Source organism: Cinclus cinclus, chromosome 3 (genome assembly GCF_963662255.1).
Source record: "Cinclus cinclus chromosome 3, bCinCin1.1, whole genome shotgun sequence".
NCBI classification, from domain to species: Eukaryota; Metazoa; Chordata; class Aves; order Passeriformes; family Cinclidae; genus Cinclus; species Cinclus cinclus.
The window spans coordinates 14387034-14405703 of NC_085048.1; the positions used below are offsets into that span (position 1 = coordinate 14387034).

Sequence of the window (18670 nt, forward strand, 5' to 3'; positions counted from 1 at the left end):
AATTAATAGATGAAGCTTGAGCACTTCTTTAACTGCAGTCAAGAAGACTGAGGTCAATCTTGAAATAGACATAAGGATAGTATTCTTGATTACTCAGTTGTAACCCAGGGATGTCCATGCCAGGCTGCAAAAGGAAGTAATAGCTTTACTACCAGTAAATCTACACAGTTCCAAGCTCCAGGGGATTGCTTTTGTACTTTCCCAAAGGTGCAGTGGAGCTTTCTATGTGCCATGCTTAAGGTGGGGAATTCACCACTGAAAATCTGCTATGCTTCTTGTTTCAGGCTGCCTAATGTAATTAGCATTGAGAATTGATGCCTGTACTGTTATGAACTTGCAGCATTTTTGTGTGCTTCAGCTCTACAGCAACTCATGTCTGTCTTCCCTTCATGTACTGGGAGCCGTGCTTGCTGGTTTTAGGCTGTTTTGAAGGCCTGCTAGCTCATTTACTGCTTTAGCCTGAATTGTTATGAATTCAAGGTATGGGAAAGAAGAAAGCAACTACTGCTGCTTATGGCCTAGGTTATTTATGAATGACAGCCTTTTACAGCTAGAGGTGTCACAGTCCTAGGATTTAGTTCCAAATTGATTTTGCTTACTTGTGTTGTAGATTTTAAGCTTTTTACAGAGAGGAACAGCCATAACTGAGCAGACCTATTTTCTGGTAGCTGTAAACATCAAATGGTTCAGCAGAAAAATGTAAGCAGTCTCTCTGCATCTGCATTATAAACTGAGCTACCCTAATCCAGTCTGTAACCAGCTGGGACTAGAGGTGCATAAAGAGCTCCTATAATTGCAAGATGTGAGAAGATGCATGCTCTAACCCCAGGACAGTGGAAGAGTTCATTTGGCTAAGGTGAGAGAAGCTACAGCATGTGCACTTGCAGTCCAAATACATACATCCATTATACTTGCTGCTGCAACTTCATCCAGGTGTTTGAAGACCACGTTCAGGACATCTCTCAGGCGCTTTACAGACTTCCTATTTGGCTGCAGCAGCATTGCTTGGAAATTCACAGGGAGGCCATACCTCGGAACACAACATATGTGATCATCTGCTGGGAAGGGACACAGCTGTCTGCTCGTGCCCTTCTCCCTCCTCAGCCTCCAGGTATGCCCACTGGTGGTGTGAACATTGCAGAAACAATGCTGCCTCCTTATTGGAAAATATTTTGTTTTTGAAGCCAAAGTAACTAAACAGTGTCTTTCTGTTTTCCCTTTCCCTGTAAGTGCCCCCAAAGAATAGTTCATCAGATTCATATCTATTGGCTCCTGTGAGCTCCTGGAGTGAAGTGTGTAAGGCATACACCTCGAGAAAGACAAAACAACGTGTGTAAGGGTTCCTTCCACAAAGGAACTGCACCAGGAAGAGAGCTGTATGTTTTGAATTCCCCAGAAATCTCTGCCTGCACTCTGTGGTTACTCACCTCAGGACAGATTCAACAAAAACTCTCAAGGCTTTCACATGAATCCAAGCCACAAATGCTTCACTGAAGTTTACCTTCAGCCAGCGCAGTAAGGGGCCCTGTGAGAACAGAACAGTGCTGTGATCCCCTTGCTGAGTGAAGCAGCTCTGCAGCCAACACTGCCACTGATGCCATCATGGGTTGCTGGGACAGCTCCCAGAAAGCCTGATAGCAGCTCCCAGTCTATCAGAAACTCAAGTGACCTTGAGCAAATCATACTATTTTTCCCATGCCTCAGTTTTATGGGCCCAATGGAGCTCACCAGAGACTGTTGGAACCATAAAGCCATTTCTGAGAGGTGCTCAGGCATGCTGGCAGCAAAGGTTGCCTCTATGTGGGCCACAAACTCAAAAGGTGCTACTTACATATTGTTGTTTCTTGTCGGAAGCTAATTTCATCAGCTCTTCCTTTTCACATTTCAGTTCCTTCTCATCATAATAAAATTCTCGAACCATGAATCTGCAATTGAATTACATTTGCTCTCACAAGCCTTAGTCCAGGTAATATGCACATTCATTTCTTTTTCCCTGGGAGAAGCAGGTATGGGAAGTTGCTAGCCATTTAACGAGGTAATATGCACAGTCATTTCTTTTTCCCTGGGAGAAGCAGGTATGGGAAGTTGCTAGCCATTTAACGAGGTAAAGCATGTGGAGGGTGGGAGTTAAAACCCCCAAAAAGCCAGCTTCCTGCTGTCAGCAGAATGAGAGCAGAAAGAGAATTCCAGAATCTGTAACTTGGAGCTTAAAGAACAGGATCACTGATTCTGCTACCACAGCTCCTTCCCATCCTGTCTTCTCAGTGACTTTAGGACCAACAGCAACTCAAGCAGTTAAGAAGTCCTGAAACCAGTGATGGATTCAGCATGCTGCACATACAACAAGCCTCACCTGATCCTCATCTCTTGCTAGCCTGCCCAGCAGTCAGGGCTTCTTACCTGTTCTCCCTGGCTTTAGCCTTAAAGTCATCCATCACTTTCCTAAACAGGGTCACAGTGAAGAGTCCTCCCTCTGCATCCTCAGCAATCATTCTGTGGGAGGGAAATCCACTTCTATGATTGACATGGCAAATCCCTCATGCCTTTTTTACCTACCTTACCTTCCCCTTTTGCAATTCTTTTTATTTTCCTTTATGATACTGAACAACACCCTGCTTTTTGAAAACTGCTTTGACAGAAACGGGGAAAAATGACTGTTCTATCTCAATGTAAAACTCATGTGGTTTAGTTCCTGAACCCACTGTAATAAACACACATTCTGCCTGCCTGATTTTTCTGTGTTTCCTGGTAGCATTCCCCCACCTTTATATGCACTTGTGTTTTTGAGACAGGCAGTAGACAAGACAGTTGTTTCTTTCTCTGTGCCTTCCACCTTCTCCATTTCAGGTAATACCACTGTCAGCTGTTGTGCCCTGGACTGGATCTCATAGTCTGCATGAGCTGAGCAATGGAATATTTAAGTCCTAGGAAAGATTTTTTTACCTGAGGTAAAAGGATGAGTTAATACGGCTTTTGCTAGAGCAAATTATTCTATGCTATAACAGGAAGCAATTAAAAATGCAGATTTAGTGTTTCATCTTTTTATAAAGTGCTTTCTATAAAACTCTGTGTGGTTGCATCTCAATTAATGTAATAAATTGCCTGTTTTACACAAAAAGAAGCAAAGGCCTGCTCGAAAGTAAAAAGAAATAGATTACTGGAAAATGGAACAAGCTACTTGTAAAAAAACTAACTTTTTTCTTTCATCTGTACCTTCCTTCAACAAACTAATTTCTATTTGAATTGCAAATATGTTAAGGTGGAGCCTATGCATTAGACTAGTGATTTCCTCCAGGATCTAGCAATTTGAGGGGCTGAAACAGGACAGGGATCTCTGAAACAGAGAGCTTAATCTGGAATTTCACTTACTTGGTGGAGCGAGGTACTACCATATCTGAGAGTGATTCATAGGTCTTCTGCCACTGTAGGTAGCTTGACCTTTGAGCAACACAAAATAAAGCATGGTAAATAAATACTACATACTGGAAAGCAAACATTGACATATGTAGTTAATTAAGCTAATGGGTTATGTCATTAAGATACATAAAGCCTCTCCTATCCTTTCCTCTCCTAGACACCAGCTGAGGAGATGCTTCCCTCAATGCTACACCCTCAGTCTTCATTTTGGATCTTGGCTTGAGGAAGGGTGAACATCAGGAAGCTGGTGGTGGGAAGAACATGGCATATACTTCCAGGCTGCCACACAGTGTCCCATGCTCCAGGACCCCTGCACAAGCTGCTCTGGTCCATGGGTAGGTGAGTTATACCTGCTATGAGCAATCCCAGAGCTGATCCAGTGCTAGATTACATTTATGGTGAATGCCAGCATGGTGAGAAAGGGAACAAGGGGATGGTAAGAGATTGCAAAGAGAGAAGTCTCTTTTTAGCGTGAATAAACTCAGATAATGATGTCAACAAACTTACCTCAGATAGTTTATTGCAACCTTTTTTTTAGAGACAGAAGAGTGATGGTGTTGTATGTGTGTGTTGGGACAGGGCTGTATGGAGAGGAAAAGCTTTGTGTAGGGCCCTGAGGAAAACATTGTGTAACCTTCCCATTGGTAGCAGTCATCCTATGTATGGGCACTTACAAGGGCACAGCCAGCGGAGAGAGACTGTGAGTTGAACAGGTTTATTTCTTTTTAGAAACTGGCTATGCTGCAGTAAGAATCTGGTTTACTTTTAGCTCATACTATTCCTATCAGGAGACTGAGAACCCACTTGTAACCATGAAAAGTCTACATGCCAATCATCCTGCTTCAGCTCTGCTTTTGTGCTAGTACCACTCTTGTCAGAAATCGTTTTTTCATCTTTGCTAAGGACTCCACCTGTGTCCCAGTGAGGGCACTCATGAGCTGCCCCAGCCTGACCCGGTATCACCTGGTTCGGGTGCTTGGGCTGGGACTCAATGCCACACAGGGTGTGTGCACACACTGTTGCCTTACTTTGGCACCACGACGAGCAACGTGATAAGATACTCGGAATTCAGAACAAAGTCTTCTTTGTGCACAATGTCTGCCAGGGTCCTGGTCAGCAGATTTCCCCTACGGAGAAGAAGACAAAGAATAACAGTAGCAGGAACTCAGCAGCAGAACATTGGAGGCATTGTGCCGTGGGTGGAGAAGCTAATAGCATGTACTGGGGTAGAAGAAGGCCCAGAAGGAGGCGGCTAAAGGACACAGCTACACTTCTGAAAGGGCTGTTTCCTTATTTTTACTGCAACTACAATAATCAAAAAGTAACTAAGGACACAATATTGGTGACTAACAGGAAGCCAGTTTATGCCCTTTATGTAAAATTACACCTTTCTGCTGCTATTGTTTTTACAGTAAGGGTGTAAGTATTTGGGAAGTGCACATCTTGTCCCAGTCATTGCTGCATCTTGTGGGAAGCTCCTGCTCTCTTAGGAAGCCTATTGAGCTGCTTGCGTGACCACGCTGCAGGCAGAGTCAGCCATATAAGTACAGACCTGAGCCATCACAGCAACCAGACATTCCTGAACTGCCATGGGCAAGCACACTGAGACATTGCTGCTGAATGGCAGCGAGAGCAGCAGTCTCACGCACAGGTGGGACCTGCAGGAGGTCTCCACAGACTGAGCCCACCTGACCACGTTAATTCCTAGGACAAGTAGATAGCTAGGGCTGGGTGTATATGGCTGGAAAGCACTAGGTGTGAAGAGGAGCTGCCCTCCTTGTCACTGGGCAGGAGTGAAGAAGGACCTAAACTAGTAGTTTTTGGTTTGAAGTTTACTTGGCCAGTCTAAATATTAACTAACTGGCCAGTAACTTATTAGATGTTGGTTCCACCCAAGCTATCTGGCACTGGTGGACACCAGAGCTGCCAGAATTTAAAGATGGATGGAATGGTGACAGGAAGATTGTCTCTGGCCATGAGGTCTCCATTCTTCTCCCTCCTCGTGTTGCTGGAGCTCTGGCTGCTAGCCTGGCTGACTCCAGTGTCAGGCAGCCACCTGTGCCCTGTGCCCAACCCTGAGTAGGAACAGTGGCACACATGAGCATGTGTTGGATGAGGGCTTGCACAGCATCATCTAGGTTGCTTTAAATTTACTACTTACTGGATATGACCATTCTCCCCAGTGATATCCTAGAAAAAACCCCAGGTATCAGCACTGACATAGGCAAAGACCATAAGCAGATGAAGACAGGAGAGAGAACATTTGGGAAGCCTGAACAGTGCATTACCTGAACCACAGAAGGAAAGAAAGAAAACAAAAAGCTGGTGAGGTGCAGGATCAAGCAAGACAGAGCTGTTTCCTGTGGGAACTTTGCAAATGCTGTTCAGAACATAGGGCACAGCTCCTATGTGACAAAGGAATCCACCAGTTGACACTGCTCATCTAATTTCTGACTCCCTGAAGTCCCATCAGAGCAAAACAGTTGACTTTTTCCAAGACTGCCTGCTCACACTGCCAATAAAATCCTATTAGGAACTTCAGTCTCCCTGAGCTGATCTTGAGATCTGCTGACCACATCAGCTACCCCACCACCTGTTTTCAGTCTTGAAATGCTCAGTATGTCACAAAGTCAGAAACCTTGTTCCCACCAGAACACACGTGGCCCACCACACATGGTGTGAGCACACACTGCATGCATTTCAGCCACAAAACAACATCCCTAGTGCAAAATACTTACATGGTTTTCTTCTCCAGGCTTTGCAAATTTCCTTTGATGTTGTTGTATGCAGCTGATCGGGTCTTTAGGTCTGCTTCTATTTGAGTCACTTGCTAAAAAAAAGTGAAAAAAGGGAGTCAATGCAGTGCTTTAGGCCTTGTTCTCACCTCAGTGCCACTACTAGTTACTACTGCATCTTAACACAGAGACACAGCTGCCTGCTCCCCTAAAACCAATAGCCTGTGGCCAAGAGAGAGCCGGGGTCAGAGCTCCCCTGAGGCAAAGACCTCTGCAGAAAGTAGGGTTCAGTCAGCTGTTGCTGTTGGTGGGCTAGAGCCTAAGGGGCAAGTTTATGGTTTTATTTGTTAACTACATTGAACAACACCACCTCACGCCTTTCTGAATGAACTGATAGTGCATGTAATTCATTCAGCCTGGAGGCATTTGATTTAATGTTGAACCAACAATTTCACAAAAAACGCCTCCCAAGTGGGGAATAATATGGCAGTATATTTAAAAAATGAAGGGGATTAAAGTGCAGAAAATATATCAACGTATTCTAATGAATCTGATAAAGTGTCATATACTTACAGACTGGATAGGTTTCAATATATGTATCATTATTATTATTGAAATAGAAGTTAAATAATATCAACTGTTTCAGTACAAAGTGTGTGCTTCTGAGCTTGTTCCTGCCCAAACCAAAGGCAAAGCTCCCACTGACTGCCATGAGAGGAGGGATCACAACCAGCCAAAAGACATGCTTTCCCATGCTAACATCTGAAATTCTGGAGTACAATTTACCTTTGCTAATGCTTCTGATATATTCTTCAGTGGCTGCTTTATGGGATATTTGGCCATGTCCCACTCAAACCGTGTCAAGTAGCTAATTAGGTCAACTGAAAATGCAAAGAGATGCATGAAAGCAGATAGTGTACCAGATGGTAGGTCAAGGTTTGGGGGATAGTCCCCAGCTATATTTTAGGCATAGCTTTCATTAACTTAAGAACTTTAACCAGAAGTCCACCTCTCAGTTCTAAGAGAGATTTGATCTATATCAAATATGCACAGAACCTATGCCAAATCTAATCAACTTCCTAAACATCCCCAAAATTAAAAGTTAAAACAAAAATCTTTTCTGCATTGCACCTAACAGTACAGAAAAAGTGTAACATTATCTGTATCAGTGGGACATAGCAGTGTACAGCTATTCTTCACAGTAATAACAGTTTTGTGTAATCTCAATCTTGATTTCTGCAATATGCCTGAATTTAATCTCAGCAACAGCTATCAGAAAAATACTTTGTGCCCAGGATCAGCAGTAATATTCAGGGTTGCTGAGAGCTTGATCAAAAGTATTAAGAGCGTAGCAGATGTCACTTCTCTGTGATTCAGTCAAATACGCACTAGAAATGGAACAAATGCATGTGGGATGAGGAATTCCTCATTGAATTTGCACACAGAGGTCTCCATTTCACACAAAGCTAGAGATTATTTACATAATAGATAAATCCAGTCACAGCATCCAAGAACAGAAATTCACTGCAAGGACCTGTGCATGCAACCCCCAAAACACAGCACCCTTGGAGCACAGGGACCCACAACTTCTTTCCAGAATTAAGGGGAAATGAATACATACAACACCCAATTCCTAGAACAAGATTTTCTTGTTTCACTGTTTAAAGACAAGGGTTCTTGATATTAAAAAACATTAAGGCTTAGTACACTATGGTACCAAATAAGGAATTCTCCTCCAGCAGCTCATGAAATCAAACAGCTCTTTGTCAGTCTGAGAGCCTTCAGTTGCTGAACACACCACTACATAGTTCTTGCAGACCTTTATACAATGGGGTAAAGTCATGCATCCTGCCACAACGAGAAGGACTGGGATTGTCCCCCAGAAGGTTAGGGAGACAAGGGGAAGGCAGCAGGTAGGGTTTCAAGGTCTAGACAAAGAGGCCAGAAGTACTGTCACCTAAAGGGTGGTCTTCTTTCCAGAACAAGAGGGTAAACAGGGAGAATGTCTGGGAAGTTGCTTTGAGGTGGCAGGGAGCAAAACATGCTCAAGGTGCCAAGGACACGCATGCTGGGGTCCTTCAGTGCTCTTTGCTGCCTTGTTCAGGGAGTGAATTCAGCCCCACAGCAAGGTTTGAGCACAATTTCTTATGGGCTGGACTTTGAGGTTTAGGGGAAAATTTTATGAACCAAGGAATGTGAAAAACTGTAATTGCCATACTACCAGGCTGAGGGTACTCAGCAGTCTCATGTGTTACTGAATACCCTTGGCAGGAGAGCACTATCCTTTCCATGGGCTTCTCTCACCCCACAACAGAGTCAGTTTACCCTATTAGATTTCCAAAGCATGGAAAGTCTTATGTTAGGAGAAACAGGCTTCTTAGCAAGAGATAAACTGCCTGGAAGGCAGAGAGCACTTGCCATGGCGGTGTTCTCCCCTCTTTCAAAACAACAGCTGTGTCAACATCCCCCACATCCCATGGACAAGAGTCATAGGGCAAAGATCCAGCCCTTCTGTTCAGGAATGAGCAAATTCTCCTGCACAGGGAGGACATAGAACAGGGGCAAAACTGCAAAAGATTGACACAGCTATGATACAGCTGTTGAAGCTCTTACACAGCTGCTGCATGCACACTTCTCTGTTGGTGCTTGCTCATGATCTCTGTGGGGAATGCAGAGAGGTCAAAAATACTTCAGCAACAAAGTTCACACAGCATTTGTAGCATGGAGTACACAATACAAGGATTTCACCCTCTTGCCTCTCTTCTAAGCTCGTGTGCTTAGGCTTTGCAGGCACAGGCTCTTTAAAGACAGACACTGACCTATTTATAGCTGATGAGATATAAAAGTTCCCTGAAGGACTTCACATGCCCTTTCTATCCTCACATTCCTTGAATCACAGCAACATCCAAATGTTGGGCAGTTGGGCATGGCATGAGTTCTCAGCCCAGTTTTTCAAGCTCACTCCTGAGTGAGCTTGGCAGTGCTAGCTGGCACTGGTGCAGGTTAGTTAAGCAGCCTGATCTTGGGGAATGGCAAAAACTACTGTGAACACACTAGCAGAGCTGCTTGCATGCCAAGCAGCCCCAGCACCCTGATGCTCCTGGAATGGCATCCCTCATTTATGGAACCTGTCAAGTCACTTCTGAAAGGCTTCTCACAGTTGGCCACTCAGGAGAGACGATTCCTACCAGCTCACAGCTGCCCAGGGGATCCATAGCCTGAATGTCTCATAATCTAACTTAGACACCCAGCTCTAAAATGCAATGTGAAATACTTCCTCTCCAAAAGACTTGATTCTTCAAAATTGTAATGCTTCCCATTTTGCTTTGTTTTGGGCTCACTATAAAGAATGGAGTTATTCTACCACTTACCAAATTTTTAAATTAATTTAGGTTTAACATTTCCATAAATGGGAGAGAATTTGGTATGAATCTTTGAAGATAAGCTTTAAATACATTTCAAGAAAGACTGTTTGTACTGTTATGGTGTATTAAAGTTTCTATATTACACAAGCACATGTTTCCCTCTATAAGAGAAATTTGCATGTGGCTGCTTTCAACCATTGTTCTGGAACTGTAAAGTTGAGTGTCTGTATATGTGTGTGTGCAAGCTCATGTAACTAAAAGTGCTGTATTTTTACTACTTTGTTTTTTTTCCCCTACAGATCTATCAAAAAAACCTTTTAGACACACAGTCACCACCAAACTACTATTGGGGTTGTATGCAAGTGAGCTAAAGTAAGGATTACTTAAAACCATCTTGGGATGGTCAAATAGTATGAAACAGGAGTTGTTTCACCACACAGCAAGAAATTATGTCTAAAAATTTTGTTTCTAATTTCACAGCCTTGAGGAAGTCTTCAACTTTATAGTTCTTTTGCTAATCAGAAAGGGAAGGAGGAAGAATTGGTACAGTAAAGTTACTGATGCTTATGAAGACTGACACTGGAATATATTAAGGGAATTCTCATATACTAAAGCTGACTTCATTTTTTAAGATACAGTCAATAATCTTAGAAAGGCTAATATCCTAATTCAATATAGTTTGTTTGGATGATCAAACCCAGGCAGAGGAAATTAGCAACACATGCAAGTAATTTCTATATCCTTCTAATAGAACACATGCAGAGCTGATGGGGGGAAATGGTGTAAAAGAGGAAAACAAAGGAAATTAACAAAACCTGTTGTTTCTCAAGTCATAGGGATATCGTGATCAAGCTATGAGGTTGTTACTTGAGAAATCCATCGTAACCTGATCACTGTATCTCTACAACCAGACCAAGACTTGTGTCTAGCACTAATATACACAAATGCATGCATGTAACAACACTACAACCATCAGTCCTCAACATACTTTGGAGGCATTTCATTTTATCCTTTAGCCCTGAAACACAGTAAGTGGGATTATTGTATTTCTCGAACTGTTGCACACATCAAATATCAGTTTTATATCATTCAAGGACATTTCTAAAAGAAATTCCTCCCCATCCTTTACTAATACAGGTCTGAAATACAACATTGTAGACAAAGGCAGATGGAATGGGCACTCTTAGTTTATCCAAAAGTATCAAGCTCCAAGTCTGTAATCAGCATGCATACCACATCCAATTTTGTCGTATTTTGCCACAATACGTGGGGAATACAAATTACTGACAAATCACTGACAGTTGTTACACAGCTATACAGAATGAGATTTAGGTGCCCTTAAGAAATCAAGCCCAGGCAGGCCACAGAAATATGCTAGGTCATGTTAGGAGTGGACAAGGATATCTCTTACTTTCATCTTCACTCCAAAGTTAGCTTCTGCTGAGAAAAATGGGAGCAGGCTAGACACATCCTTATAAAATGTTGCTGATGATTGTCCTTTCTAAAGTGTCAGGGTTTCAATTCCACATATTCATATTCCAAAGTGAGCAAAAGCAGCATCAACACATTTAAAACCCCACATTCACAGCACTTACCTCCATTGGCCAAAAGATTTTCCTGGACTTTATCTTTTGAGTCCTCCATAACTTCTCCTATGTACTGGGCTATTTTCTTTATTACGCTTAAGTGTAACAAGACAAACTTTGTTAGTGAAGAAACAAAATTACTACAAAACAGTTTCAAAGTGATCTGATAAACACAGAAATGCCCACTTCTGAAGCAAGGCTGGTTAATTTGCAATTCAAATGATAATAAAAATTCTAGGACACAATGAAGAACTAAATGTCTTACCTCTAAATACAGTGTTCTCTGCAAAACAACATAAGTAATATAATTTTGCCTGTGGTCTGGACCTACAGAAGATCACGATTCAGTCTTCTGCACACTTATTATACACATAGCTGAAACCAGAAGGCAAGAAAGGCAGAAAGCTCTTGTTTAAAACCCCCAAGATAATGAAGGCAAAGGAGGCTACATACAGACATTGACTGAAGATCTGTTCCATAGGATGCTAAAGAAATCGTTAGGCCTTGCTGAGAAAAGGTTCTCAGAAAATACTCAGGGGAAAATAGCAGTGTTACCTTGCTTGATGGGGAATTTATTTCTTATTCCTTTTCTCTACAGGACTCTTTCTCTCTTCTCTTTTAGCATGGTGGACAAGACACTCCTTTAAGGTATAGAACTAGATTCAAATCCTTCTGCCCAATTCAGAGTAGTGATTTGCACAGAGACCCTCCCAAAGAACACTGTCTCCTCGGTGCCACTTATTCTTTACTTATTTTAAGAAATGGATTAATGAAGTCCCTCTAGCAGTAGTTCCCCCTATCTCTAGTCAAAGTACCTGTCTCATACAGGCTGAGAGACTTTCTGGTTGTTTAAGTATCCTTCTGCACTCAAAAATATTCACAGAATTTAGCCTGCAGTTCCCTAACTGTCCTAGGTTGACTACACCATATAGAAAACCAGCAGCTACAAGGTTACTGCCTGTCCATCAAATTGGCAGAGACACAAAGTGCATACAATCCTTGGCATCATGACAGGGAATGTAACAGCAGGCTTCATTTCTGCTTCATTTCTCTTTCTTTCCTTACTAAGAGGAAACAACTACAGCTGCAGATGAGCTAGAGACTGAAAGGGCATCTACAGTGTTTGCACAATGTGTTGCCTGATTGGACAATGTGATGTTGTGACAAATACTGTGGTTTTCAAAAGAAGGAAAGGAATTTTGGGCCAGGTATAGATACCAGGAAAGAATCAGAGAAGAGGATTTTTTTCTTCATGTGCTGCAAAGCAGTTGCATCTATGTTACTGTGAAGAACCTTAGTCTTGGGAAAGGTTTTCCAGTCCTATGATAGGTAGGAAAAATCTGAGATTGCTGATGCTGCCAAGAATGTGATACTTAAAATTTGTGCTGTTTGGTGTCAATTCAGCCTGAAGAAGAGAAGATCTTGTGAGCTTTCAGTATATAAAGGGCTCTTATGAGCAAGTTGGACAGAGGCTTTTTACCAGGGCCTGTAGTGACAGGACAAGAGGCAACAGTTTTAAACTAAGAGAAGATTGAGACTGGACATAAAGAAAGAAATTCTTTACTGTGAGGGTGATGAGGCACTGGCACAGGTTGCCCAGGGAAGTTGTGGATGCTCAGTCCCTCGAAGCATTCAAGGCCAGGTTGGATAGGGGTTTGAGCAACCTGGACTAATGAAAGGTGTTCCTGCCCATGGTAGGGGGTTGGAATTAGAGGATCTTTAAATCTTTCAGCCCAAATCATTCTTCTCATGACCCTGAACAGATGCAGTTCAGAGTGCCTGTAGAAGAAATCTATACCACTGTGCTCCAGTTCACATCCCTTTCTCAGAGCTACTGCAGTTTTTCACCACCTGGCTGCAGCCCTGCAGGGACCCAGCAGCAGCTGAGGGTTGCTGGAGTATAGCACATGTTGCCCATACTCAGGCTGTGGGGGGGTTGAGGGATCCACACAAAGGTTCCCTGACAATTGCAACCTTTCCAAGCACTTCTGCAAATCTCAGCTTGTAGATAGAGCTATTTTTTGTCTGCTTTATGATTTTCAGAGAGCCCAGAGGAACTTGTAAAAAGAGAGCAGTTGGTAAAATCAGCATAGCAGGAGAATAAAGACATTATGGAGAAAGCAGTTCACAGGGACATGTATAAATCAGCAGCTTCTCCAAAGGGCCTGAGCTGCTTTCATTACTTTTGAGTGCATCTGGTGGCTGATCTGACAGGTGGGAGACAGCTCTGACCTCTCTCCATGGTTACAGAGGTTGGGACTGGTGTGTGCTCTCATGCACCTGACAATCCTACCTGCCCAGGCAAGGCTTGGCTCCCTTCCTGCCCACAGATCCTGTGGTCCCTGCAGCAAGATACAGCCACATTATATGCAATACACTATGCCACAGGAATGTTCTCCAGTCCTGCCTTAGCCTCTGTGCCTTGCATTGTAACCTGTGAAATGCAAGTGGGACTCACTCACCCATACATTTCCCATGCAAAGACAGAACCCATCCCCTCCACAACACTAATGTCTAGGGCAAATGACAGGAATCAGACTCCACTGACTATAGTCAGTATGAAGGAGCCCCACTGACTATACTGACATCCAACAATGTGCAGTTTTCACAACAAGCCATCAGATCTCTACCTTTAGATGAGATGAATCCCATCTTGAGCAAATAGCATGATCAAATTATGCATTATAAAAAGAGAGTGCTTCAGCAAAACTGCTTCAAGAAATAGTAATAAAAATCTGTAAAGGGAATAACTTCATTTAACCTACTATTATGTCTTGAGACTCTGATGTTTTGCTTCTGCAACTGCTGCCATGCCATTAGCTTTCAATAAAAAAAACCAAAACCAAACTAACAAACAAACAAACCAAACCCCAAAAGCTCTTGAATGGATACTGAGAAAGAAAGGGTGCTACCCACCAGGCCTCTGAAATACTGCAGGGAGCAGAAGTTCTGCAGTTTGAGGCCACTCCCAAGTATGCCACTGAGGACCAGAGCCAATCCCCAGGTAATAGTGACCCATGAGACTGTCAGCTTTTGAGCGAGCTCCATGCTACCACAGGATGACATGGAAAAAAACTCCTCCTCCCTGTGTAAATAAATAATAAAAGTATGTGGAAACAATAGCCCCTGCAAACTCTTGCCCCTTCTCTGCTGTCCTGGCAGGAGGCAGCGCTGACAGGTTTGTGCTGCCTGGCTTTACTGGCAGCTGTGTTTATCCAGCAACAGTTCAGCAGGCAGTTCTTTCACAGCACCAGGAATATAAATGCTCAGGTCATCTGAACAGGCTTTTAACCCTCTGAATGCCATTAACTTCAACCAAGTGTGACTGCTTGGCATTTCAACCCTTGAATCAAAATTTAGACATAAAACCTGAAGCATTTATTTAATGCAAAATGCTTTTGTATGTCCTTGTGGGACTTGATCTGCTAATACCTTTGATTATTCTGTTATTCTCTGTCACTGCTCTAATGTTACTACTCTAATGCATTTTTCTTATTTTTCAAAACATCTTTCTTATTTTTAAATCGTGTTGATTCTTCCTGGTTACCTATCTTGACAGACAAATGAGACAAACAGGAAGAGTCTTTGCCTCAGCAGATTAGAGTGGAAGGGCCTCACTGACCCCTTTGCTCTGTGCCTAGAGCCCACCAGAGGGTAAGAGTCATTACTGGCTCTTAACTGGTCTTACTGGTCATTAAAGGGACAATTAGTGGAGTAAAGTGGTGTTCAGCTTGAACAAGCAGCTGTATCATGCTGGCAAGTAAAGACAAAGATAACAGGAATCAGTGAGCCTAAGGAGCTCCTACTGACATTTCACTTCGAACTTACATGAATTCTGCAATCAGCTTTTCAGAAGTCCTAAAAGCTGGGAATTAGTTATGCCTTTCTGAAAATCAGTTCTGATAATTTCTGGTAGCCCTCAAACCCAGATCACACAGTTGCTTGACTCTATCTGTTATTTGCTACACTGACTAGAGACACAGAATCACAGAATATTCTGAGTTGGAAGATATCCACAAGGATCATCACTTTCCATTAGAACATCTCTCCACAAATTTGTCCCCATTTCCACATCCTCAAGAACCTCTGCAATTGAAGAAGAAGCTGCAATGTGTTACAAAGAATATGGGGCAGTATATTTGGGAGGGTAACGATGGAGATGGTTTTGTTCATAAATTAAGTTGCTCTGTCTTGCTTAAAGTCCTGGAAAAGCAGTATGGTTTAGTTTTAGGTAATCCTGTGAGGAGCAGGATGTTGGATTCAATGATCATTATGAGTCTACTTCAACTGGAGATATGAATCATATTCTATGATTCTAAAAGATCAATCTTGTGTGCAACCCAGAGATATCAGATGCAATCACTCTTATATAACCCTTATGTAGCACCAGCAAATCAGAAAAAAATTGCTATGGAGAAATGTATTCTAGCAGACCAACTTTTACCTAAAGTGCCTAGCATAGAAGCAAACAGTTTATTATCAGGGTTTTTGTATATCTTTGCAACTGCCACACAAAGATCCACGAAAGGATTGAGCATATTTAGACAAGACAATGCTTCTCAGTCCGGACTGGAAGAAAAAAGGCAACTCTGTAACCAAAGGTTACCTCATGTGAGGTAAACTGCCAAAGCAAAAAACAGAGCAGAGAAAAAAAAAAAAAATCCCTAGTTGCTTATACCTTCACTGCCTTGCAATCTACCATGTCCCATGAAGTATCTTAAAGCACGGCATTTTCTCAGCTTTCTGTACTACATTATTCTTTTGTACACCCAGGTCAGTTTGTCCCAAAAGGCAGTCTTGGCAATTGCCAGCAAGGAGATCATGTGAGTCTTTGTTTAAGTAGGTTTGATGTAATATGAGTCAATATTCTGTTTTTTAAGGAGTTTAAAAGCCTGAGAGGGAGAGTTCTGGACTTCATTCAAAAGAATGTAATTCTTAGAATCCTCTACCTTGTTGAAAAGGTATAAAAGTATAGAAGGTTCTATATAAACATTCTGTCAAAACATGATCAGGAGGATCATTCTCTAAATGTTGTTTTATCAAGTTTCTGGATGAGGTGGGAGGATGTTCTTAAAAAAAAAAAAAAGAAACAGAAAACAAAAGCACAAAAATAAAATAAAATAAAATAAAATAACCCCACAACACACCATTTAAAGCAATTATGAGAAACAGCTTCCCTAGCACTGCCACTTGAATGGATTGCTGTGATGGCAAAGCTAAATTTTAAGAAATTACTCTTTCTTTGTGATAACTCCATGACAATCAACACAAGGGTTAAACAAAGCCTATCCACTTTAGTCCAGTTGTAGTTCAAACTGAACTGAGTCAGACGAGGTGAGTACAAGTACATACCATCCCATAAAAACAATGTCTGTTTCTCATTTGTAGGTGGTAAATAAGATCTATTTTACCTTTCAGCAAAGCTATCAAGTTTTCCCAACTCATCTGACAGACCAACAAGAGCATCCAGTGTCCCCACCTGTGCAAAAGATGAGAATTAGGTGAAAGATGCACAACTCTGTCTAAGGCTTTTGTTGGCAGAGCCTTAAGAAGACTGACCTGACCTTAGTACGCATGAATTTAACAGTTTGGCAGAACTTTATTTACTTAGTGGAAAATAGTAGTGATTCCTTTACCCAAGAACTAGGACATAAAAAGCCTTTTCCAATAAAGGAAAAAAGTATGTGAAGTCTCAAGATTACATGTCAGTGTGTTTCTTCCTGTTTTCACTTCATCCTCTATCATCGAGCTGCATAGAATAGTCTTTAACCAGAAAAAACAGTGACTGGAAATGCACACAAATAATGCACACATACAAACAAGTCAGATGTGCTGAGAGAACCAAGGGAAGCTGTACTTATTCAAAAGGGGGTGGCTGTCTGTGTTCTCTGCTATTAACAAAGCAAGTCTCTCACAAAGCCATTTCTGACCAATATCTGCTTTTTGAATTGCTGTCAATCATAACCCCATATTTATTTTATGTTTTGCAGCATATTGCAAACCTTTTTCTTATAATATTGCCAGCTCAACATTACGTAGGGTCAATCTAAGGGAGAAGAAACAAATTTTATGTAGAATAAATAGAATAGGGATGGGCATCTTTAATGCTTTACTTCCTTCAACATAAGCAGACTTGCACCACCACCAGTGGGGTAAGATGCACAGATGGTAAAAGTAAGGTCCATGGATGATAAAAATCCTATCAATCTCGAGTGTGCATACAAAAAAAGCAACACTCTTTTCTCTGTCAGAAATCTTGCTACCACGGCTGTGGGTAGTCAGCTACTCCTTTTGCTTTAGCAATTCATGATGTACCGTGGATTGCTGTATGACTTTGATGATGAGGAACAAATTGTACATGAAATGCAATAGATCAGTTATTTAACATTCACTCATGTTCACTCATACATATACCCTTCCAATGTGAAGCTCAGCTTCAAGCACAATGATTTCTCTCTGAGAAATCAATTTCTCTCTGATTTTCAGTTAACTGAACACAACTCATCCCCCAACCACAGTCTCCTTCTACTCTCTGCATATTATTCCAAATGATAAATCCCATATTTATCACAGAAGTCTTTAGCCCTGGCTAATGCTGCTGTATTGCCCACACACAAACCACTTCCTCACTTACCTTTAAGTCTGGAATATGGAATTTACTGTTGCTAGACAGGTTGGATTTAGATGTCACAGTGTTCATTCTCTCCCATGCCTGCAGATTTGTTTTGTCTCCTGGGGCAGAAATTAGCCAGAACTCTGACATGATCTAGTATTTCCCTTTCACTGTAGAAACTCAAAGCAGGTAAGTGGCTAAAAGAGCACCACACAAAATATGCTCTTCCTCAAGAACAGAAGGAGTTAGAACAGATCACTGATTTCTTTTCTTCAGAAACACCAGGAGAGTGAGTCAGTTCTGTGTCTCAGGCTGAAATGGAACATGACCTTCTCTGGAATGTCACGGAAAGTGTGTGGCTGTTCCTTCCTTCTCAGGATTGTTCCATCCAGTTTCTGCATGAAGAAATGAAGCTTCCTCCTCCCCTTTTCCCTCCCAGCCTGTTCCACTTGCCTTGTGCTTTAAGTTCAGTGCCTATTGGGGAGCTTGGGGGCTTCACCAAACAACCCAAATGTAATACAGAATTTCTGCTTGATAAATATTCTCTCTCAAACTGTTGGACATTTGCAAGGAAAAATGAAAGCAAGACCTCTGCTGAATATAGAGGCTGCAAAAGATGCCATTGGCAAGACGGAATATTGCTCTCCTCTGTGTTTTTTGTTCCCGGATTCAATAGAAAGGAGCTGGAGGAAGGAAAGTCCTGGCGTTCAGGGACGGTATCGGCAGAGCCACTCAGATGGAACAGTGGCGAGAATAGAGGGACAACTACTGTGTTGCGAAGCACGGAGATGAGGGCAGAAGAGCGAGTAACTGGCACCACACCGCGATCCTCCGTTCCATGCCGAGAGCTCCCGCGGAGCATCCCCGCCGCACGCCCCCGGCTCTCCGGTGCGCGGGACGGGGCAGGCGCGGCACTCTCTCCTCGGCACCGGTGCCGGCCCCGCCGTGCCCGAG

General features: G+C 42.4%; 1 protein-coding gene across 2 annotated transcripts; it reads right to left on the reverse strand.

Annotated features, from left to right (window-relative positions):
• Positions 1–28: 28 nt before the first annotated feature.
• ATP6V1C2 (ATPase H+ transporting V1 subunit C2) lies at positions 29–17866 on the reverse strand. 2 transcript variants are annotated; one of them, XM_062488480.1, is made up of 13 exons: positions 17738–17866; positions 16515–16582; positions 11113–11198; positions 10506–10535; positions 6939–7033; positions 6156–6247; positions 4446–4544; positions 3370–3438; positions 2401–2493; positions 1832–1925; positions 1428–1525; positions 901–1030; positions 29–124 (listed from the first exon to the last, which is right to left on the reverse strand). In XM_062488480.1, exons 1-13 carry the CDS (start codon positions 17864–17866, stop codon positions 29–31), a joined length of 1179 nt encoding a protein of 392 aa, XP_062344464.1. The 2 variants fall into 2 exon arrangements, with proteins under 2 accessions (XP_062344464.1, XP_062344465.1); XM_062488481.1 differs by lacking the exon at positions 10506–10535.
• Between the last annotated feature and the right edge of the window lie 804 nt (positions 17867–18670).

Excerpts from the sequence above, each read along its gene's own strand:
- ATP6V1C2 (XM_062488480.1), bottom strand. The coding sequence starts at position 17,866 with ATGTCAGAGTTCTGGCTAATTTCTGCCCCAGGAGACAAAACAAATCTG. Across the intron at positions 6,248-6,938 it reads TATCAGAAGCATTAGCAAAG|CAAGTGACTCAAATAGAAGC; the intron begins GTAAATTGTACT and ends ACTTTTTTTTAG. Across the intron at positions 1,926-2,400 it reads GCTAAAGCCAGGGAGAACAG|ATTCATGGTTCGAGAATTTT; the intron begins GTAAGAAGCCCT and ends ATTCAATTGCAG.